We start from the raw sequence: 24,416 nt of genomic DNA on the forward strand, positions 1-24,416 counted from the left end.
TCTTCACGTTATCACAAAACAACCCCAATCGGATATGCCTTTTAGTCGTTATTAAAAGTTGAATTTTTTTAGACGACTTTGATGATATTTTCATGATGATAAACTTGACGGTCTCAACCAACATATTGAAATATTATGGGTCTATGAAGTGTTCTAATTTTTAAAAAAATCTTTAAAATTAAGAATATTGAGTCGGGTAAAAATTTCAAAATTTTATTGTCACCATTTGCCAATGGTTGAGAGCCATTGGTTTCACTTTGGCTACTTTTAACCGACAAAGCCCTTGCCTAGCAAAATAGCTATCGTCTCATTCTATATGAAAATATGGTAAATGCGTTTTAGTTCAAAACTGCATCTCATTGGCAAACCAGGGTGCACAATGTGTACATAATGAGAGATAAAGTCTTCTTTCTAAACGTTATCACATAAAACATATTAGTGCACAAATTAGTAAACATCTTCCAAACTATAACTGAATTTCAAATCTCAATTATCTGTCAAGAAACTTGAATATTGAAAATTTATTAAATAAATTTCAATTGAATGTGTAACATTAAATATCTAAAATGACTATTATGAAATTCATTTTTACTGTTTTGGTTCTTCTCAAATCAACTTTGGCCTTGCCTTCTCCTCTAGTTAAAATTGACCAAGGAGTACTTGAAGGCAAAATTTCAGTGACTGATGATGATGTTACGTATTATGCATTTCGTGGAATACCCTATGCAAAACCACCGATTGGAAATTTGAGATTTCAGGCAAGTAAATATTGAGTAGACGTAAACATTCCTTTTACTTCTCAATATTTTAGATCTATTGATTTCTTTCATTTTTCTGACCAGATTTTTTTAACCATATAAATAACAACCAGTCTCCAAGAGAGATTCAGAAATTAGATTATAGTTGGAGCATAGACCTATGAGTTAGAGATGAAAATTTTATAAGATTACCGAGTGGTAAACATTTTAATTTTAAACAGTAACTAATTGAAATTGATGGCATATTAACTAATATTATTAAGTAAATGAATGGCATAAATGTTTGCAAAAAATATATTTGCGTATTCAAGAACAAAATTATGTCATTATGTCGTTTCACTTTTTCTTGCCTTAATACAATTATCAACTTTTGTTCACAATAGTGAATGATTAATATTGATATTTTATTCAAACAACAAAAATGCTTTTAAAAAACTGATCTTACAAAGATACAAGTTAAACATGTAAATATTTTATATGCATTTCATATGCAAATACGAATCGTATTTAAAATATCCAACTATAGATCATGAAAATAAAACATGAGTATAAGAGGTTTAGGGGTTTGTGGTGGAGTGAAAATTTAAGGCCATATCATTTTTTCCGACTAATAATAATAAAATAAAATAAATTGGCCCACAAAATAAAAATCTTAGTTATCATCAAGCCTCATCAATTAGAGGTATTAGAGGTAGAGTCCCAACTAACGTAAATATAAATTTAGATAAAAATCGGTCAAGCCGTGCCATAAACAACATAATTTAGAAATGAATTAATCAAAAGCGCGGTAATTATATATCAAAATCTTGAAACTGTAAATGTGCTAATTGATATAAATAGAATCAGTTTCAGATTAGGTTGGTTTTTGCATAGACTATGAATATTATCCAGGAACATTTATATGTGACGTGCTTTGCAGTGGATAAACTATTCATATGTTTTTTGTTAGCTGCCCTTTCACTTGCCAATACCAATTTGAAATCAATTAGTTATTTTCATACTAGACTTATTTTTTTATGGCAAAACAACGTTTGCCGGGTCAGCTAGTATAAATATATATATATATATATATATATATATATATATATAATTGTCACAGAATCCTCAGCCACCTGATCCTTGGAAAGGTGTACTAAACGCAACTGTAGCACGAAATATATGTATGCAGTATGGTATTCACAGCAGAAAACTTACAGGTAAATTGACAATAAATAATTATTGAAGAAACAAAAGGAATATAATTTATTTCTTTGATATTTGAATATATAAAAAATTATACTTTATCACCCTTCAGATTAATAATAATTAATAGTAAGTGTATGAAAATGTGGCCGATCGAAGTATTACTATTATCTCATCAGATATATTACAATATTTGCACTTATAATTTTAGTAAACAAATAATCTTTTGAGCATATTTAGTAAGTTGACGTGCAGTTTAACTAATTCAAATAAATAATTTAAATTGCACAACAATAAATAATGTTAATCTTTACTTGAATTTATAATAATTTCTCATAACATGTAAAAATTAATAATACCATTTTAGTGCAAATCGTATATTAAGTAAAGTGCAAATAAGCTCTCTTAATTGAACCAAAATAAAATTTTAATTATAAAGAAGACAAATTTTTACATTTTATTATGAAATTCCTTTTTTTTGTATTTTGGAGTTGACCATTAAGCTTTGCAAAAACTTCAAATGATACGTTATTATTGATCAAGCTTTTGAAAATAACTGCTATACAGATTAAAGAATTAACTAATTAAATATCATTTCAGGAGATGAGGACTGCCTTTTCCTAAATGTTTATACACCAAAGCTATCTAATATTGCTGATGAATCTAAATTACCAGTAATGGTATTTATTCACGGCGGAGGTTTCCAATCAGGTTCTGGTTCATCGATAAGTTATGAACCAGATTGGCTTATTGAACAAGATATCGTTTTGGTTACAATTAATTACCGCTGCGGAGTCATGGGCTTTCTTAGTTTGAACATACCTGAGGCCCCAGGAAATGTTGGATTGAAAGATCAAGTTAGTCACTTCTTGCTTCCTAATATAAAAATCAATCATTATGCTATCTTTGTTTCTATGAGGCATCATTAGAATATTTGTAATTATTTTTTTAGGTCGCTGCTCTAAAATGGGTCCAGAAAAATATCAGATCCTTTGGAGGAGATCCTGATAATGTGACAGTATTCGGGCAATCAGCTGGTGGGGCTAGTGTCAATTATCTACTTTTATCCAAATTGTCTAAAAATCTGTTCCATAAAGGTATCTCAATGAGCGGTTCAGCTCTAAATCCTTGGGCTCATATCTTAAACGGAGAGGAAGTAAGATTTGTTGTTTAATTAATTGTTGTTGTTTTTTGTAAAATATATTTCAACCAATGAGAAATAATCTTATATATAAAAATAAATCGCAAAATGTGTCGGTAAGCGCATAACTCAACAACGCCTGGACCAATTTGGCCAATTCTTTTTTTAAAATGTTCGTTGAAGTCCAAGGATGGTTCTTACGGCAAGAAAAAATCCAATAATTGCCGAAAAACCCCTAAAAACAGCCCTTTTCTTTTTCATATACAAACGTTTTCTAACTAAAACGTAGAATCAATTTGAGCTTTATTGCTCTTATATAAAGTTCATATTAAATTACAAGCACTCATTGTATACTCCTCCTAAATTATTATTCAGATTTTGATAAATCTTTTTGAAGTTTGTTAAGGAAATTTTCTAGGATGTATGAGATTATAAAGAACTGGGATGTATGTGCAATATTGTAGAAATAAATGAAAAAATTGCAAAAAACGATATGTCATTGTTTTCATTGAAAACAAATGAAAACTATCATCTGCCAAAAATTTCAATTAACTTATAAACCTAAACAATGTTAGAATATGTATAATAAATTTATGATTATGAATGAGAAAAATTAAATGTCTACGTTATTATTGCCAAAAAGCAGCTGAGATGTGCCAGAAATTAAAATAATATAAGATACAGTATATGTATGGCAGATTGAATGATACACATATAAACAGGATATGACAAATTAATTCACTTAAAATATTAAATTAAGTATTAATCAGGGCCGGTCGTACCTTTAATGTGATGCATGCGAAAAATACGAGCGCACGCCTTAGGGGGCGCCAACACAAGATTCGGATATTAAAATTTCAATATAATTTTTTTTTCATATAAATAATTTCTTTGCATCTTTTACTAATCTTTGCACAATATTTTTAGTAAGTAAACTAAAGATAAATACATATAATTCGGTCCAAATTACATACAAAAGACTTCAATTTACAATATAGTGTGGGAATTGAGACTCATCATTTTATTTAAAGCAGTTCTACATTTAACATCGCTCATATTATAAATGTATATGCATTTTAGCGTGAAGAGTAATTTAAAAAACAATAATTATTATTTTTAGGCAAACGGTAAATATTAGTATAATATTTTTAAAAATTGTAGACATGGGTACAGGACAACGTCTGTCGGGTCATCTAGTTTTTAATAATAATTTTTGTGTGTAAAATAGTACATTATACGACAATTCAAGTGGCATTTAAATCATCAATAAATTTCATTAATTTTTTTTCAGAATGCGATTAAGCTTAGTAAATCCTTTGGTTTCTCAGAAACTGATAAAGTTAAAATATTAAAATTCCTGCAAACAATTCCGCCAAGAAAACTTTATGAGGTCATTGGTCAAACACCAGGAACTACAGTGATGGCAGATTACAATAAGTTTTTCAGGGATTTGGTATTCCTACCAACTATTGAAAAAAGGTTTCACAACTCAGATGAACCGTTTCTTGATGAATCACCAATGACTTCATTAAAGAAAGGCCAATTTCATAATATTCCTTATATGGCTGGTTACACAAATAAGGAAGGAATATTTGCTTTAATAGATGGTCTGCTTGATCCATTTCTATTTGGATTGACTGATGAAAATTTCGAAAGATATATTCCTGAAGAACTATGTCTTGACATTAAAACTGCTGATATTGTAGCTTCAGAAATTAGAGATTTTTATTATGGAAACCGTCCAGTAAGCATAAATAATACACAAGATTTTATTAGTATTAAAGGTGAAACTTGGTTCAATACTGGAATAGAAGATACAATTCGACTAGTAGCTGAAAAATCTACGGAACCTGTATACTATTATATGTTTTCGTTTGATGAATTTAGTGTTCCTAAGAAAATAAATCACCAGACAGAATATGAAGGTGCTACACATTGTCAAGATCTTTTTTATCTTTTCAAACATCAAGAGGTAGACTTGCCTAGGAATATAACTAGTGTGGAAAATATGCGGAAACAGATGGTGAAAATGTATACAGATTTTGCAAAAACTGGGTGAGAATCAAACCATAAAGTTATATTTTAAATACTGATGAAGCTTCTGGTCAATCCACATTTTAACAGCTATCAGTATTCCGAATTCAAGAAATTTCTGTTTAAATATTTTTTCATAAAAATCTTTGTTTCAAAAAAATCTGATTTTCATTTGTGACACAGAGAAAGAGTGTTTTTACTTGATCTACTACTTACTATTTATTACCATCTATTACTTTTAGAATTTAATTCAGATCACCACCTACAAGCTTAACGTATTTAATCCAAACTATTATAAAAGAACTAATTTTAGGATTTTAATAAATTAATTACAAAAAATTCAATATTTTATAAATTTTATTTATTCTTTTATAGGAATCCGATACCAGAAAAATCAAATTTGCTTCCTATCACATGGAAACCAGTTACGAATCGCAGACTACATTATCTAGATATCAATTCAAATTTACAAATTCTTGAAAATCCTTATAAGAAAAATATGGACTACTGGCATAATTTAAAGGAAAAATATAATGATTGGCTGTGCGATAATTAACCAAGAAAATAAGAATATACTTTAATTAACCAATTTATTAATATTATTATGTAATAAATGCATAAGTGAATATTAAAATATTATTCGTAGTATTGCATGTAAAAATAAAAGGAATTTAAAATCAATCAGATATTAGTGTTACATTATGTGCTTGACACTTTTACCTACTTTTTAGATATCTACAAATATTGAGAAGTTTGATGAAACTTTACAGAGGTCAAAAAGAGAGGAATTTGAAAATGGAGGAGGCTTCAATTTTTTTGTGTTCATTAACTGAACGATCAATAAAATATTTTTTCAATTTGGAATTTATAATTTATAAATTATTTATAAATGTATAAAAAAATGTGTTGGTATTTGTAGTTCCTGAAGAAGAAGCCAGAAGATAAATTTTTGATATAAAAAAGAGATTTTCAGTGTGCATATATATTTATATATATGTATATATATATATATATATATATATATATATAAATCCCTCTCTGTTTTCTCACGTGATTGAATAATTTAATATGCCTTTATCCATAGCAAGGTAAACCAGTAAATATGAGACCAAACCCATATCTCATTAGTATCGATGTGATCTCTTTAATATTGATTTAAATAAATTCTGGTTTAATATGGGAAAATTAGTTTATTTTTTTCTAAATACGATAGTAATTGTGAGTGAAGTTATATGTGGACCTAAAGTGAAAATAAATCAAGGACTTCTAGAAGGAAAACAGTCTATTACCGAAGATGGATTTGTGTTCAATAGTTACCAAGGTATACCATACGCAAAACCACCAGTAGGAAGTCTACGTTTTAAGGTAATTAAAATTAGAATTAAATTCACATCACAATATAATTCGAAGTAATATGTATTTTGGTCCTTGCATTCAAATTTATCAAAAACCTCGACATGTCAATTTAATTTTTTTAATTATTGGATAGTTCTTAAGGATTCACGTATCATAAATGTTTTTGTAGGTATCACCATATCCCGTTTTGAGTTTAGGACATTATCACAGATATGTTTGTATAGCTTAATTTATTTTGTCTTGACTTTTGAGTGTGACATTGTGCATAATGTCGAAATAGTTGTGGTAAAAGTATCTGATTATTAAACTTAGCAAATGATACATTTAGTTTAGACATGAATTTTCGGCATTAATCATTTGACAGATGGGTAATCTACAGTTTTTTTTGGTTCTAGGGCCCTTTGCCACCAGAGAGTTGGAATGGAACTCGAATTGCATCTAAAGTTGGAAACGCATGTATATCTATCGAATCAAGTGATTTAAAAGTTATAGGTAAGTATAAGATATAGGTAATATAAGAAGAAGTTATTAAAACTAATGTGTACTTTATTATAAAAAATTGCTTAAATTCAAGGTATAGGCAATAAGGTCTACTTGAATCTAAAAGATACCACACTCATCCATTCTGATTTTCTGCCATTTTTCTTGATAGTAGATATTGTATACCGTGGTTGAAGATTATTCCAAAAATTTTCAACATTATTAAGCATAAAAGATTAAAGAAACCACAGTAAAGTCGATGAAAGCTTGTTTGATAATTATATGTATATATTAATATCCGATCAAAATGTTATACCTTACTTCTCATATTATTCGCCATTCCTGCTCATTGTTTTTTTTTTACCAGATTTCACAATAAATGAAATAAAAAATATAATTAATACTTTATTTGCTACATTCTACTCCAGATTCAATTATGAAAATACACATACACATCCATTTTTTCTGAAGTATGCCAAAATGTTCAGAAACCATTAAAACGTGAAGAGATGCAAAAAAATTTATTTTCGATTTTTGGCCCATTACTATAACTACCCTACGGGAAGTTAATAATGAAATAATAATAATGATAAAATTGACGCCATGAATTTTGTTTGAAAGTGTGAATATAAAAATACAATAGAATTCTCTGCCAAGAACAAATTTCTTCACCATATTTCAGGGATCATATTTGTTTCAATAAATGTTTCTATACAATAAATTATTTCTTAAGTATGAATACAAAAACACGATAATATTATCTGTGAAATAAAATTACATTATCTAAAATTTGGGAATATTGAATGTTTATAAACAATGTTAAATTTGGAATCAATTTTGATCAATCAATTATCACATATTATTAATATTGAATATTTATAAACAAAGTATTGCGTCTTAAGTTTTTTTTTTATTTTATTTTATTAATTATAACAATCAGAGTCAGAATGACTATGAGTTACAGAGCTGATATAATTAAAATAAAATTTAATAAATTAAAATAAAAAATAAAAAGCGTCTTAAGTGTGAATTTAAAAATGCAATTAATTTTTATTCCAAAAACAAAATACTTTGCTTTAAAATTGAAATTGCGTTTGGATCAATCAATCAATTTACCAAAATAATAAATAGGTATTGGATAAATGTAGTTTTTGTTCTTTCTTTTTATATAGTTGCACCTATTTCATCATGAAACATCAGGATTTTTTTTTGAGTACTTAGAATGTCTGAATCAAATGCCAATCAATTGATAGTATAAAAAATAAACTCGAGGAAAATTTGATAAAAGACTAACTACAGGGCCACGATCGCCCTGGTCATATTAGAGGGCGTCTTTATTCGCTTTTGAGGGGAGGGAGGGTTTGACAAAAATTCACAAAACATTACGTGGGGAGAGGAAGAGGTTTAGAAAAATTTCAGGTGTATTTTTGCCTGGATTTAAAAAAAAGTCAAACATTTTCAAAAAAAAAATACGATTTTTTCGTAAATTTTGAAAATTTCTGCGAAAAATTTTACATAACTAAAAATACACGTGATGTTTGGTGAGAGAAGGTTAATTTTAAATATCACGACGTATCACCAAGTAGAAGGATAGTATAAAACTCCTTAAAAAATGATCATGTAATTAATGGACTCCACCTTAACAATAAATTGTATCTTGTATATAAAAGACAATTAAATTTTCGGTCAAGACCGTTTTGCTTTACTTTGAATTTGAATCCATTAATTACCTTACGATCTCAAATTACAAATAAATGCTTTTCTTTATAGGTGATGAAGATTGTTTATATTTAAACGTTTACACGCCATGCACTTCGGATGTCTGTGAGCCTAAACTGCCGGTGCTCTTTCACATACATGGTGGCGGCTTAATCGCAGGTTCAGGCGATACATTGAGAAATGCGCCCGATTGGATCGTCGAACGAGACATCGTCGTTGTGACCATAAACTATAGATTGGGTTTATTTGGATTTTTGAGTTTGGATATCGGAGAAGCACCTGGAAATGCTGGGCTTAAAGATCAGGTACACGAATAACAGGGGAGAAAATTAAGAAAAATGACTTGCATGGGCAAAATGACATGGTTTCATCACAATGACTTTTTCAAAAATTGAATAGATTTAATAATTTTTTTGCATCTATATAGTGGAACGAAAATCATGAGAACAATTCAGTCAGATGTTGACCGTCATTGTCACAAAATTAATCAGTTAAAACGTATATCGCGTCTACAAAAGTTTATCTTGAGTATAGTTTTCTCATGTTTTTTTTGGATAGTTACTAATTGTTATATCCAATTATTTCTATTAAAAACATTAAACTGATACATATATTAGAAATTTCGACCAAATACATTGCAAGAACTAGATGCAATTTTAATTATTTATTCATTTTTGTTCACTTTCGGATAAAATGACATACTTATACCATAGACAAAATGACAGTTCTATTTTGCAAGCACTGCAGTGTAATTCATACGAATCCGAGAAAAAAATTGAAACTCGTGAAAGGTGATTAGCTTTTAACTTACACTCTTACTATTTCTAAAAACAAACTTTTTAGTCACAGATAAAAAGACGAAACTTGATTGATTTTAAAAAATTCATGCAACCCTAAAGGTTGTTTACGATACACAATTAGCTACCTTCTGGCTTCATCTGCTGATTTTAGTGATGTTCAAAATTAACATTTCGTTATATCTTTACCCTATATGTTAATTTGTACGTACTATATAGGCAATATGTTTTCGTTATTAGTTGCAGTTATTAACGCAAAATTAAAGTAATCGCAAAAAAATCGAAAATGAAAATTTCTATATATCTTAACGTTTCAAAGGTTTTTGAATATTTTGGCATATCTTAAAAAAAATGGATGTATGTCTGTGTGTGTATGTGTGTGTGTGTGCGGATATAAAATTCGTCGACTATTTCGGGAACACCGATCAACCGATTTGAATAATTCAAAAAAAAATCGATTTGTAGCTTAGTATTTAAAAGAACGGAGCGTCCGATTTTAATAATTCAAAAAATTTTTTAGGAAGGCAGATCCAACGGTTATGAACTCTCAAAAAAAATAAGTTAAAAAATGTCATTTGGCGGTCAAAAATGTTTATTAGACATATGTACATCAAAATATCAGATATTTTATAGAGATTTTAATAATGTGTACACATTTTGTTTAATTTTTTTGGGTTCCGTACCAAAATTTTTAATTACGGTACGGGAAGTTACAGCAATTTGCCTTAAGACACGATATCAATGAAAATAAGATGAGTGACAATAATCGAGACTGATTATAATATCATGAACTTTAATTATCAATGAAAAACAAAACATTAAGTATTTTTTTTTGTTCTTCTCCGATTACTAAACTTTATGGTGAATCTATGTGAATAGCTTTATTTTAAAAGTTTCATTAGCGTTCATGGATAATAATAGTGTGTACAAGGTAAAGAATGCTATTGCGCATATATTTTTATATCTGTTATGTATTCAGAAACGTTAAATGATTGGATTTTAGGTTATTAACACTTGGTCAGGCAATAGCTAATTTTAAAAGGTAGAAAAATTCATTTTTCATAAGAATGTAATTCCGTCTAATTTATTAAGGTTGCTGCCTTGCGATGGGTAAATGAAAATATTGCATCATTTGGAGGAGATCCAAATAATGTGACAATAAGTGGGGTTTCTGCTGGTGCAGTTAGTGTCAATTATTTATATTTGACAAATATTACCAAAGGATTATTTCATAAAGCTATCCAAATGAGTGGAAGCGCTCTAAATCCTTGGGCTTATCAGGAAGACCCAAAAGAGGTACTTTAATTATCAACCATATTATTAAAGAAAATCAAAAACTGTTCAATTTTGTTTTCTTGAATCTCAATAATTTTATGATTATTTTAATTACAAATGAAATGAATATTTTATATTATAGTGATATAGAAACTTATATATCTAATTAATATTATGATGTTTTCTTACCTTTTCTGTGTAATTTTTTATTGCGGTATATCACTTTTTTTTCTCAAAGTTTGGAGCATTTTTGAAAGTACATTGAAATATTTTATGCAAAACTTGCATTTTAATAAAAATAGCTCTGTTCTATATACTTTGGGTTATTTTGATCATTGTTTTTATCTTTCGATAGATTCAAATATAATATTTTTTTTGTTCTTTTACAGAATGCTTATAAGTTATGCAGAGTACTAGGTCATGAACCAGCTGATGATAAAGACGTCTACAATTTTCTTATAACTATTCCTGCAATAGATTTAATATTAGCAACTGGTACACCACCTATATCTACAATATCCTCCGATGAAAATTTGCAGCTCAGAAATATGATATTTTTACCAACCAAAGAAAAAGTATTCCCAAATCAAGAGTCGTTTTTAACAAAATCTCCACTTGAAGTATTTAAATCAGGAGATTTTCAACAAATTCCTTTATATATAGGCTATTGCGATGGTGAAGGTATATTGGGAATACCAGATGCAAGAAATGATCCCATAGGATTTGGATTGATGAATGTAGATTTTGAAAGATATGTTCCAAAAGAGTTGTGTTTAAAAAAGAATTCGAATGAATCTCTTCAAGTTGCCAATAAGATAAAGGAGTTTTATTATCCAAATGTATCGTCAACCGGTGGTAATTTTATGAATTATATTGACATAAAAGGTGACACATGGTTTAAAAGAGGAGTTAACAAAGCTGTGCAACTACTTAAAACTAATTCAGATGCTGAATTGTACTACTACGTTTTCACCTTTGATGGTTATAGTGACTTCAAAATAATACTCAACACAACTCATTTTAAAAAGGCAATGCACGCCAATGATGAAAACTATATTTTCTATTGCAAAAATTTTCCAAAAGTAGATGTGGATTGTAGATTAGTTCATCTAAGGGTCATGAGCATGGTTGAAAATTTTATCAAGTCTGGGTGAGTTATAATATTGAAACCTTGCTTGATTTTAGTATCATTTGCAAATTGGTTTTGGATTTTAAAAATTCCCATGAGACTATGAATTTGTTTATTGTCCATTTAAATTTTATTTTTGTAATTTTTACAGAAATCCTACTCCACAGACATCTGAATTAATTCCTGTTAAATGGTTACCAGTTACAGGCAGTGAAAATCTAACATATATGAATATCAGTAGTAGTTTAAACTTGCAATTAAATCCTGAACATGACCATATGCAGTTTTGGGATAATTTAGAGAAAACATATTTAAATTGTTAAACTGGTTGTTAGTAATTAATAAATTATAACTGTTAATGAAATGACTTAAGTTTTTATTGTTTTGATATATAAAATGAATATGCGAATAATTTATTTTAATTCATTTTAAAATTTGTTTTCATTTTAAAAAAAATCTCATTTTTACACATATTGTAAATACTTTTATAAATTTTCTGATCATCATCAGTTTTCTTATCCTTCTGAATAGATTTTCAGTTAAAAGTATTTTTTTGAAATATCTCTCATACAGAAATAGCTGATGAAAAAAAATTTAAAAATGGTGTAAATTAATATAAAATAAAGGAAAAACATTTCTATCATTGAAAGCATTACTATTTTTCGAAATATTTCTGAAACAAATTGATCCTAATTGTTAAGTTGTCACATACCTTTGAAAATAATATTTTTCTTAGATTTAAAATAATTTATCAGTAAAAATAGTTGTTTAATTTTATTATATATTAATATATCAATGCATGTAATGTAATTCTGCAAATATAAAATAAAATAATTATTAAATAAATGTATAAATGCGAAGCATCCTGATCGTTGATAGTTTTTATATAATAGATCTAATGTTAGCTAATTATTATTACAATTATTCAGTAAAAGATTTCCAACAAGACTGATTTTTTCCTATATATGTGTCACACGGAAATATAACTTCACATAGTTGCTTTATTTGCAAAAATAATTTTGCTACAATAAACAAACACCATAGAATGAAAATTTGCTGTGTTAGCTTATATTGTTACGCATATTATAAAAATTTACAAAAAAATTAAAACAAGAAATGTTTTGTTTGTTTTATAGATCAATAGACATTTTGATATTGCTAATTTTATAGATTTTTGTAAAACAAGTTTTCCAATGAATAAAATGAGGACCATTGAAAAATTTCAATATTTGAAATCAATTCGTAGTTGTTTTTTAACTTCCCGTAGGGTAAGTTATTGTAATGGGCCGAAAATCGGAATTGAAAATTTTTACATTTCTCGACGTTTTGAAGGTTTCTGAACGTTTTGGCATACCTCAGAAAAAATGGATGTGTGTGTGTGTGTGTGTGTGTGTATGTGTGTATGTATGTGTGGATACAAATTTCCAGTCACGTTTTAGGGCGCACGGATCAACCGATTTGAATGGTTCAAAAAACATTCGATTCCTATTGATAGGGAAAAGAGCTGATTAGTTTTTGGCAAAGGCAGGTCCAGCCGTTTCGGAGATACGGAGCCAAGAGTGCAGAAAATAGAAATCGTATTTTTGAGAGAACGGAGTATCCGATTTGAATGATCTAAAAAACATTCAATTAGTAATGATTGGGAGAAGTGTTTATTAGTTTTTGGCAAAGGCAGGCCCAGCCATTTTGAAGATACGGAGCTAAATATGTAAAAAATGGCAGTTTTTGAGAGAACTAAGCGTCCGATTTAAATGATTCAAAGAACTTTCTGCTTGTCTTAACAAAATAATCGATTTTGGAATTTTTTTTTTTTCTTTTTAATTTTTTTTTTTTTTTTTTTTTTGTTTTTTGTTTATCGAAAATATTTATTTTTAATTCTGACTATAGTTCTAATATACTTTACAAATAATTTCAACTCTGCAATTCAGTTTATATAATATTTATAAATATTAGACAATGTTTCAATATTTATAATAATCTATTTGAAAACATTCAGTAATCCTCGAACATTTCGTTACGGTACGGGAAGTTCCAGCAATTTGCCTTAAGGCACGATGCCACCCACCCCACTAGTTTTATTTATTATTTCTCGCAGTTGCATAGAAATAAATGATTGATGAGAAATAATTAATGAAATAAAAAAAATTTGACCGTTCATTTACAGCCGTTTAGCATATAAATTGAATAATTCGCTAGAATCTGAATTATTTTTGTATCTTTTCTATAATAATGATAGATCCGCCTCTAAATAAAATCTATGTTAAAAACTTTACTTATTTTAGTCACGTTTTTAAGTATTCAGCATTAAGTTCCCTTTTATCCTTTTTCAAATCCTGGAATTAGCTTTCAAATCAATCGCTAGACCATTCATTTTATTATTATTAAATTTGTTCATTTTGCAAAAAATATGTTTTTCTTAAGTCACAATAATAATGTTAATGTTATATATAATATGTTTTCAGCAACTTAAATTATTGTTAGAACACAAAGCTAATGAAGAAATTCCAACATTAATTCTAAGGATCTTTGAAAGAAATAGTAGTTTTTTTTATAAAAAAATTAAGAAATGCCCTAAAATTAGTTATAAGTTTGCAAAAAAGTACTTGCGGAAACTCATTTGTATATGTACAAAATTAGTAGGAATTATTATTTAAATACATAAATCACTCACAAATTTTTACCAAAAACCTAATGAACATGGAATATTTCTTCGAATATTTAACAACAATTTATTTATGATACTTCGTGAGCTAAATAAAATTTTGATTCATCTCTTTAGGCTTATATAAATTTATTTCCCCAATCATATCATCAGCTTTTATTTGATTTTACAAAAAAGAGTTCGAAAACTTTCTTATGTTCAAAAAAAATTTAAATTAAGGTAAGTGATATATTTACTTCCTATTCAAGAGCCAAGTAAATAGTAAAAGTATAAAAATAATTCTCTATTTCACAATATATTTATAAATTATAAAATTAAAACAACTAATAATTTGTTTATGTTATGACAAAAAATAACAATAATATTATTAATGGTAACTTATATAAGAAGCGTCAACAATTGACTCCGTTAGTCTTTAGTGTGAATAGTGTTTAGTGTAAAATGATTTTGAATTATTTTATATTAGTGATATGTGCACTGATTTTTGCGCCTGCAAATGCTGGCCCAAGGGTAAGGGTGGAACAAGGGCAACTCGAAGGAAAATCGAAAACTACAGCCACAGGGAAAAAATATAATTGTTTTTTGGGTATCCCGTATGCAAAACCACCAGTTGGAAATTTACGATTTAAGGTACTGATTTAATATAATTTAAAAACATTCTTAATTTTTTTTGAGAATTTAGTTGAAATTTATTATGTTTAATTACAAGCATTCGATTTGTTATTAAATTTTGTAGCATCTCTATAAATGATGTACGAAATCCAATGCAATATCCAATTAGTATATCAAAAGCTCAATTTTCATGTAGCTTTTAGCGTCATATAAAATTATACATACATAAAATTAAACACATAAGTCTGAAGAAACTCTATAATTTTAGTCTCTGTTAAAAATAACAAAAATATATTTAAACACTCAAAATGCAATATAATGGTAGTAAATTAGGATTTATTTATCCAATATTTAATTAAGTTATTAATGATTAGTTATGGGTTCTTCTTAACACCCACACTCACATTTAATATTTAATAATCCCCTTTTAATTAAAAAAGCACTATTAATTCTATTTTATAGATAATTCTATCCAGTTTTATTAATATTTTTATTTGTATTACTAGAATCCTGAACCATTAGATTTTTGCTGGAATGGAGTCCGCGATGCAAGAAAGTTTTGGAAATAATTGTCCTACGATGGATGCTTCTCTCAATTTTTACGGTAATGATAATATTTTTTTATTTATTTATTTGACCGCCTTTTTTATAAACTAACCATTAACAAGTTTTACAAAATTTTATATTCTAATACTGATTATTTTAAATATAATTTTTTGCAATGTATTATTTTAGATAAAATACTCTGATCAACGATTGATCTAATGACAATTTAATGAAAGGTCAAAATAATTTGGTAATTTCACAAACTAATAGCCTATGCCTTTTGCGTCAAATTAACCTTTGGTTAATATTTCATAATGCTCACTGAAACCTATTTCTTCTGATTAATAGTTTTCGTTAATTAAGCCTTATATCTTAAAATGAAATATCTTCATATCTAAGAAAGTCTAAGATGATTGAAAGTTTATGTGTAAAGCTGCAGTTCATATATAATAATATAATTAATCATATTTTTAAAAGTTAACAAGTCAACGAATACAAATTTGCATAACATTTTTATGAAGCAAATCGATCATTTAAGCAAACATTTCGAATATCATTAGCATTATCCACATAAAAAGTCCTGTTTATTAAATTTTTCAATTGCAACTTTTAACAATATTCTAAATAATACTTTCTTTAATATTCTTCCATAAACTAAAAATTTTATCTATTTGAAGTCGCTCTACAAAAAAATTGAGTTTTTTATAAATTTAATGAGATCCATCTATATTCTAGAACGTAGATATACTTCAAGTGAAATGTATTTACAATCTATATCCTACAAATAATATGAAAAATTTAGATCCAAAAATTTTGTTTTGAACGTTTTCATAACGTATGGTAAAACTATATTTATTATGTTTTGTCTTGTTAGTTTATACAAAATTCAATGATTTTCTAAAAGTTATCAAATGTGAGTTAAGAAAATTAACATAATTTATGTCTACAAGTTATTTGTTATTATTTAAATTATAAGTAATCTTGTTTATCTGTGCTAATATTCGAAAAGAATACTAAGAAACCAACTCTGCCATAAAATAGACCAATTTTAGATTACAAGTAATCTTGTTTATTTGTGCTAGTAACAGAAAAGAATATTAATTATTATGGCTGATTTTGCCACATAATAGTCCAACGTTACGTACAGGCTATGTTATGTAGCGCTTTTCATACAAAATGGTGCTAAATACTATCAAAATTTCATGTGGTTGCTAAGCAGTAAGACATTTTAGATAGAAAACCTAATCTAGAAAACACACAAATGTAAAAAAAACATGCTGTCACAACTATTTTTTTTTTTGAGATATGGCTTGATAATATATGAGTGAAGTTGCATTTTGTGTGTGAAACGCCTGAACGCATAGCAAATACATGGCATTTTGACAGTATTTAGTGCTTTTTTGTATGAGAAGAGCTTTGTAATATTGGTCTACGGTATAATCGGCCCCTTAATATTCTTTTTTACTTCTAGTAAATACTAATAAATTCATAACATTCATAAAAAATAATCATTCTCAGCCATTTAGTATATTTGTGTTTGGTTCTTATAGTCAATTACAGATTTAAATTACTTCATTTCCGAAAATCGATTTCTTTACGTATATCTCATTCAAACTTTTATTGTTTTAGGAAGTGAAGATTGTCTGTACCTGAATGTGTACACACCCAAGATTACAAAAAGTCAATCGAACAAGTTGCCGGTCGTTTTCGTCGTGCACGGCGGAGGATTCTACTCCGGTTCCGGAAACGATAAGGACACAATGAGACCCGATTGGTTGGTCGAAAAGGATATTGTTGTAGTGACATTCAATTACCGGCTAGGTCCTTTCGGATTCTTGTGTCTCGACATACCCGAGGCACCGGGAAATGCAGGATTAAAAGATCAGGTAAATTTAGTAATTTAATTTGTTTTTATTCTACTTCAGAATTGTTTGAATTATAAAATTAAGCCTTATTCTAAATAATATGACAGGAAAGATTAGTTTATTATATCCATTATCCACTACCCAGAAAAATAGCAAACATTTACTTTTTTTTTAATTTTTGAACAGCAATCAGAACCTAATAGTCCTATAAGCTATTGTGCTGATTTTGACTTAATACTAGTCTGTTTCACAGATGGCAACCCAATTTCTGTAATAGAGCGAGTATGGTGCAGCAATGCCGGGTGAGAGCTATTTTCACTTGGAAACATTTTGCTATCTATATTTCCAAGTGAAAATCGTTGTCACTGTTGCCTAACAACAGGCTGCTCGAAGAACATTTTCTTGAGAATTTATTTCGAGAATTACACATACAATTAGACGCATAAAAATATTATTGATAACTAAGCGTAAGTAGCATTTTGCTTTTAGGCAAGTTGCTTGATATGCATCTATAATCGACTTAATCAATAAGAATTAAGATTTAGCAACTTTTAAAATTGCGACTATAGAATTTTGAAATTCTGCATGGCTCATTATTTTAGACTTTGATGAATAGTTATAATTAAACCATTTTTGTACGCGTTAAGAAATAGCAAATGTCGTTAGTGTAAACTTTACTGGCAACTTAAACGTTATTTAATACTTACTGATTTGGAGATATAAAAATTATCATAGAAATATTAATACAAATGAAATACATTTAAATATCTATATGGTATTCATCTGTCTGAATCGTTGTTACGACTTTTGAGCCGTGCTTCTATTTTTTTTGGCTAAAATGAGCAAAAAAAAGTTGGTATAGAAAAAGAACTTATAATTTTAGATTGTAGTTACGAAGTGTGTAGAATTGTATCACTGCGATATACATATAATCTGATTATGATTTCAATGAGCCAATATATAAATAACAATTTAAATCTTCAGCAAAAAATCTTTTTTAACAACATTTACAGCCCATGAATCTAAAAACTAACCAATAGAAAAAGTACAGACAAAATGACAGATTTTGTTTTTTAGTGTTATTTATTTATATAATGGTATAATATTCCATCTCAATCGTTTATACACATCTTGAGATCATTCACTGCCTTTAACCAAAGCTTTTAATTAATTAATTAGGGGCTGTAGTAACATATTTATTAAGAATAATGCAACTAATTACAAAATCCATTTTGCCCATTTAGTTCGGACAAAATGACATAAGGTAAGGATACAAATTTTTAAGAAGACACAATTAATTGATCTTTGGGACATCAGCAAGATTAAGATTATAAACACATTTATCTGTACACGCAAAAAGCAAATATATAAATGATATTAAAAATATTTATAAGTCATTTGAGCAAGTTGATTTATGGACATAGAAAAACACCATGTACAAATACAAAACATCAATTAATTATCATGACATTTTTTTTTCAAAATACATGATTTGATGATCAAGTATCGGTTGAAAGTTAATTAACGCACAAGATACTAGAAATCACATTCAAATATTAAAACATAAAAATGTCAATTGGCAATTTATCTCAATATTGCATACAAAATTTAGTTTCTATTTGGCAACTCAGAAAAGTAATAGAACATCAGAAACATCAGAAATATGCTAATGATTAAATTTAAAAATATGACAGTAAATTGTTAGCAGATGTATAGGTAAAAATTGCATAGCAAAATTCGACCTCAATAATATACTTTAATTCTTTATTGGCAATAGCAAAAAAGCGTAAGCTAAACACATCATCACAGTTTTTAATTAATATTTATATGTATTTCAATTGTGCATTTCAACCGCATTAATAAATACTATACAAACTAGTTGGTATTGGTATTTTGCCTATGATCGACTCGACTGATCATCGAGATACATCGAATGGCTTTTAAATGAAATCGGTCCAGCCGTTTTTGAGAAAACGCCGATTTACGGCAAAAAATCTGTTTACGGCAAACATACACATATACACACATTCACACATACATATACCCTTTACAAATTTGGTCTCATTCGATTCAGAATGGCCTGAAACGTCGAGAAAACATAAAATTAGCGAATCGAAGTTTTTCGATGAAAGCATAAACTTCTCCTTCCGGAAGTTAATAACACATTCTATATTATCTTTTTATTCTAAAAAAAACTTTTGCCACCATAGTATAGGTAAAAAAATGTATCTTAAGGTTTATAATCTGTTAAATTTTTGAGAAAGCAAATTAACCAATATTCATCTTGATTTCAAACTCCAAATCCTTAGTTATAAGTTTCTGCCAATTAATAATTCAATTTATTTTTAGTTAGCCCAGTATTGTCAAATGCAAAACGGATTACCAATATATCTTTTTACCAATTAACAATGGATCTTTTAATGATATATAATTATCATGTGCTCCTCGAAATTACTGAATGCTGTTTTTTTTATATTTTGGGTAGATAAAGAAAGATTATAATTGTGTAGAAAAGAGGGGTGTGTATGAGTTGTTGCACCAAGTGATTAAGATGAGTTTAAGTTCTTTACTTGTAGTTTTTATTTTGATTGGTTCATATTCTGATGGTTGCCATACTAGTAATTTGCTCAGGTATAGATCAAGAATAAATTTAACTAAGAATAGTATTACAATATAAATAGCGCCAATAAATATTTTCATAATATCTTTTCAATCGGCAGGTTGCCGCTCTCCGGTGGGTTAAACAAAACATCGCAAAATTCGGCGGTGATCCCGATAACATCACACTGATCGGCATGTCAGCTGGCGCCGCGAGCGTTAATTATTTACAAATAACCGACACCACCAAGGGACTGTTCCAGAGGAGCTATCAAATAAGTGGCAGTGCACTGGCACCTTGGGCATATGTCGAGGACCCTAAAAAGGTAGGAATGATCTGCAAGGCAACGAGTCATCAAAAATGCAAAAGTTGCTAATTGGTAAATTATTTTAAACCGTTGTGTCGTCAAAAAAGTTATTTTTTGTATATTTGGCAAGGTGATGCAAACCAATAATTAATAACAATCAAATTCAATTTTAACTTTATAATGATTTTAAATATCCAATTTTTGACATAACAGATGATATTTACCGTTAAATATCTTAGACTGTTATCTCATACAGATCTCAAATATATAATGTGGAAGGACCTTCAAAATAAGATGTAGGGCTTTATAGAAATCTCCGAGTCGACTTTTTGCTATATAAGTTCTATCTTGCCTATGTACATTAGGGTGCTCCTTAATATGGGCATTTTCGAATTTTCTTGCTCCTAAGGGCTCAAACGGTTCCAAATTGATAAAAAAACGATTCTCTAAAAGTTTCAGCACTTAATATTATCTTTTAGATAGAGCGCAATTCGCTCAAAATAGATTTAGTTTTTACTAAATGTTTTTAGAGATAGACCTGCTTTTCCAAAAATTTAATGAGTTTTTCATCTTGTCAATACAAGTAGAATCTTTTTGAATTATTAAAATCGGACACTCCGTTCTGACATAGCCGTATCTTCGGAACGGCTAGGCCTTTGCATCAGCACGTCTCCTTATCAATACAAATCGAATGTTTTTTTAAATTATTCAAATCGGTTGATCCGTGTTGTCGAAATCGTCGTCGAAAATTTGTATCCGCACACACACACGCGCACACACATACATCTATTTTTTCTAAAGTATGCTAAAATACTCAGAAACCTTTGAAACGTAAAGATATATAAAAAATTTCATTTTGGATTTTTTCGCGATTACTATAACTTACTCTACGGGAAGTTAATAACACATATCAAACAAACAACTATCTGACTATGTTCAGAAGAACTACCAGCAAATTCATCACTGTTTTTTGCTGTTTTCCAAAATCTGTCCCTTTTTACACCATAGACGAAGTAAAATGGGACGACCAAGGAGCAAATAGGTCCAATATCTTATTTTTAATTTCAAAGGGATTTTGTAAAATAATAGCTACATTATTCGACCAACGCAAAATATAATTTTCATGGATACATTTTTTTACAGAGATAACATCAGGTATTTCGTCAGAAATATTCATCAGCAGAGTTAGAATAAATATTTATCTCCTGGAAAATTGCTTTTCTCAACTTAATTTAATTTTTTATCTAATTTTTTTATTGTTTACAACTTTGACATGGTAAAAGTAAAGTTGATGCCCTTTCCACACCCAGGTAAGGTTTTATAAGGATTATATAAAAGAACTGTTGAATCTAACTCAAAATGAGAGTAAGGATGTTATAAATTAGGAAAATAACGTATACTCAAAAATTATATTAAAGTCTTGTAAACTAAACAGTTTTACTTACAACCAAAAAAACGATTAAGAAAATTTAAATGTTGTTGCTAAAATGTTTCTCGATGTACTTATATTTGAGATGTTGGTGGTGGATCTTTTTACCTTAAACCCCGCTCTACCCTATATGAAATATTGCTTTAAATAGATTTAATTTTTTAATATAAATATATATATATATATATATATATATATGTGTGTATGTCACAAAAAATAACATTGATAACCAGGTGTAGGTTGCATTTTGTCTTTGGGCAAGTTTTTCGAAATGCGTTTATAATCAACTTAGTCAATGAGAATTAAGACTTAACAACTTTTAAAATTATTATAATAGAAATTTAAAACTTTCACGTAGCCTATTTTTCTAAATTTTAAGGAATATTTATATTTTGTGGGCCTATAATATTTTAGAATGTTCTTGATGACTACAAATTCTATTATCATACATATGGAAACAATTATATCAGGTTAATAGATATATGGTCTATATGTATACTATACATGTATATATGTATACATGCATATACGATAATGATGTTATCTATTCATTAATTATTTTGTTAAAATCTATACAAGAATTAGAAAAATTTAGTTATTATCTTTGTTTCATGATGAGATATTAAACATTATATGAGAAATGAGAATAATGCAAGAAATATTTCAAAATGAGGTAGTTCCATTGCTTCACTATAAAATTAATGGATATCTTCGTGCAGTAAAACGTTTCATGCTTGACTTTATTTTTATTAAATTAGTTCCATGTATCATCTTTAATTTTAATTAACATAATTGCGTAACTATTTAATTAATAATCTCCTTGGTTTCAGAATGCATTCAAATTATGCTCGATCCTCGGTCAAAATACTCAATCATCCGATAGAGCATTGGAATACCTCCTAATGGCCTCTGCCCAAGACCTCCTCTTGGCACTAGGAAGACCGCCGTATTCTTCCGTCGCGGATTTCAATATGCAAATGCGTGACATCGTATTCTTACCTGTGTCCGAGAAGAATTTCACAGGTCAAGAGGCATTCTTGACAGAATCACCTCAGGAGAGACTCGAGAGTGGAAGATTCCAAAATCTACCACTCTTGATCTCCATTACGGATGGAGAAGGATTAGTTGGTTTGCTGGATGCTGTGGCCCAACCTCGAGTTTATGGACTGATTGACATCAATTTTGAAAGATATGTTCCAAAGGATTATAATTTGCCTACAAGTTCTGAACTATCTTTGCAAGCCGCACAAGAGATAAAAGACTATTATTATGCTAATACTACGGATTCTCAAAAGAACTTCCAAAAATATGTAGATATTAAAGGTGACACTTGGATAAAGAAAGGTGTTCAAGACCAAGTTAAATTAATGGCAAAGAATAATGCTGACGCCATATATTACCATTTGTTCACATTGGATGAGTTCAGCGATTTTAAAATTAAAAACAATTTCACGTTTTTGGATCAGTCAGCGCATGCTAACAATAATGAGTATATATTCTATCAACCTAATTTCCCAAAATCAAATCCGATTGCTGAAAAAACTCGTCAGAGAATGTTGAAAATTTTGCAGAACTTCATTGAAACAGGGTAAGAAAAACACTATATGTACATACAAAGAACAGATTCTAAGATTAAAATAGCTCGATAAAATTATTTATCTGCAGAATGAAAAATATATATAGTTATTAATTTGGAAATATGAACAAACAACACTCTTTTTGCACTAATTTTATAAATAATAATTTTCACAAACGTTTCTAGACTAGGTTTGTCTCATCTTCAGGGTGTTATAATTTAAAATTTAAAATATGGAAACCTAAATTAGCATTATGTGTTATCCGTTACAAGTCGTTCAATATACTGTCTTCTGCGTTCTGCCCCACCAATGATACATAGTCTCGAAATGTTTGTGAAATATATTATTTAATAAATTAGTGCAGAAAAAAGTGTTGTTTGTTCATATTTCCAAATTAATATCTATTTATCCACTCAGAATACATTTGTTATATATAGTTATATATAAAATTAATTAGTTTTATAATCATTTTAGAAATCCTACATCCGAAATGTCAGATTTGCTACCAGTGGATTGGCCACCTGTAACAAAAACTACTCTAAACTATTTACATATCGATAAAGAATTATCCTTGGAAGTTGATCCTGGAGAAGTCTGCATGAAATTCTGGGACGATTTGAAAATGAAATATAAAAATTTAGTTAGGCCTGTTATTTATGGTTGAAAATATTGCAGTATATTATTATATAAATTGTGAAATAATACTTTATGAAGTGCTAATTAGGAGTGATAATAAATAATTTAAATTTTTTTATGTATATTCTCTCATGATGCAAAACGTTTGTAAAGCAAAATTTGTGATCTATTGTAATTGCAAAAAAATGAAATAAAACTTTTTGCATTTTTTCATTTTTTGCTGTACTAATTATTAGCACTGAGAAATCCTTTGTTTTAGCTTGAAAACAACAAAATGCAATTTCAAAAATATTTTTTTTTTTTAAATTCATG

General features: G+C 28.3%; 3 protein-coding genes across 3 annotated transcripts; all 3 read left to right on the plus strand.

Annotated features, from left to right (window-relative positions):
* Positions 1 to 643: 643 nt before the first annotated feature.
* Positions 644 to 5,671, plus strand: LOC113385718 (venom carboxylesterase-6-like). The gene is made up of 6 exons (XM_026623556.1): positions 644 to 758; positions 1,858 to 1,954; positions 2,541 to 2,797; positions 2,893 to 3,096; positions 4,373 to 5,136; positions 5,491 to 5,671. The coding sequence occupies exons 2-6, from the start codon at positions 1,921 to 1,923 to the stop codon at positions 5,669 to 5,671; spliced, it is 1,440 nt and encodes a 479-aa protein (XP_026479341.1). The 5' UTR covers positions 644 to 758; positions 1,858 to 1,920.
* Positions 5,672 to 6,291: 620 nt separating this feature from the next.
* LOC113385719 (esterase FE4-like) lies at positions 6,292 to 12,194 on the plus strand. Its single transcript, XM_026623558.1, has 6 exons — positions 6,292 to 6,480; positions 6,867 to 6,963; positions 8,722 to 8,975; positions 10,560 to 10,763; positions 11,132 to 11,892; positions 12,023 to 12,194. The coding sequence occupies exons 1-6, from the start codon at positions 6,292 to 6,294 to the stop codon at positions 12,192 to 12,194; spliced, it is 1,677 nt and encodes a 558-aa protein (XP_026479343.1).
* Positions 12,195 to 14,974: 2,780 nt separating this feature from the next.
* On the plus strand, positions 14,975 to 24,132 carry LOC113385720 (esterase FE4-like). The gene is made up of 5 exons (XM_026623559.1): positions 14,975 to 15,163; positions 17,242 to 17,577; positions 20,277 to 20,480; positions 22,722 to 23,479; positions 23,943 to 24,132. Exons 1-5 carry the CDS (start codon positions 14,975 to 14,977, stop codon positions 24,130 to 24,132), a joined length of 1,677 nt encoding a protein of 558 aa, XP_026479344.1.
* Positions 24,133 to 24,416: the final 284 nt, after the last annotated feature.

Source organism: Ctenocephalides felis, unplaced genomic scaffold (assembly GCF_003426905.1).
Source record: "Ctenocephalides felis isolate EL2017-DRISC unplaced genomic scaffold, ASM342690v1 CF-g0.4_SCAFFOLD_03571, whole genome shotgun sequence".
NCBI classification, from domain to species: Eukaryota; Metazoa; Arthropoda; class Insecta; order Siphonaptera; family Pulicidae; genus Ctenocephalides; species Ctenocephalides felis.

Excerpts from the sequence above, each read along its gene's own strand:
- LOC113385718 (XM_026623556.1), top strand. The coding sequence starts at position 1,921 with ATGCAGTATGGTATTCACAGCAGAAAACTTACAG. Across the intron at positions 1,955-2,540 it reads TCACAGCAGAAAACTTACAG|GAGATGAGGACTGCCTTTTC; the intron begins GTAAATTGACAA and ends ATATCATTTCAG. Across the intron at positions 5,137-5,490 it reads ACAGATTTTGCAAAAACTGG|GAATCCGATACCAGAAAAAT; the intron begins GTGAGAATCAAA and ends ATTCTTTTATAG.
- LOC113385719 (XM_026623558.1), top strand. The coding sequence starts at position 6,292 with ATGGGAAAATTAGTTTATTTTTTTCTAAATACGATAGTAATTGTGAGT. Across the intron at positions 6,964-8,721 it reads AAGTGATTTAAAAGTTATAG|GTGATGAAGATTGTTTATAT; the intron begins GTAAGTATAAGA and ends TTTTCTTTATAG. Across the intron at positions 8,976-10,559 it reads ATGCTGGGCTTAAAGATCAG|GTTGCTGCCTTGCGATGGGT; the intron begins GTACACGAATAA and ends TAATTTATTAAG.
- LOC113385720 (XM_026623559.1), top strand. The coding sequence starts at position 14,975 with ATGATTTTGAATTATTTTATATTAGTGATATGTGCACTGATTTTTGCG. Across the intron at positions 20,481-22,721 it reads ATGTCGAGGACCCTAAAAAG|AATGCATTCAAATTATGCTC; the intron begins GTAGGAATGATC and ends CCTTGGTTTCAG. Across the intron at positions 23,480-23,942 it reads CAGAACTTCATTGAAACAGG|AAATCCTACATCCGAAATGT; the intron begins GTAAGAAAAACA and ends TAATCATTTTAG.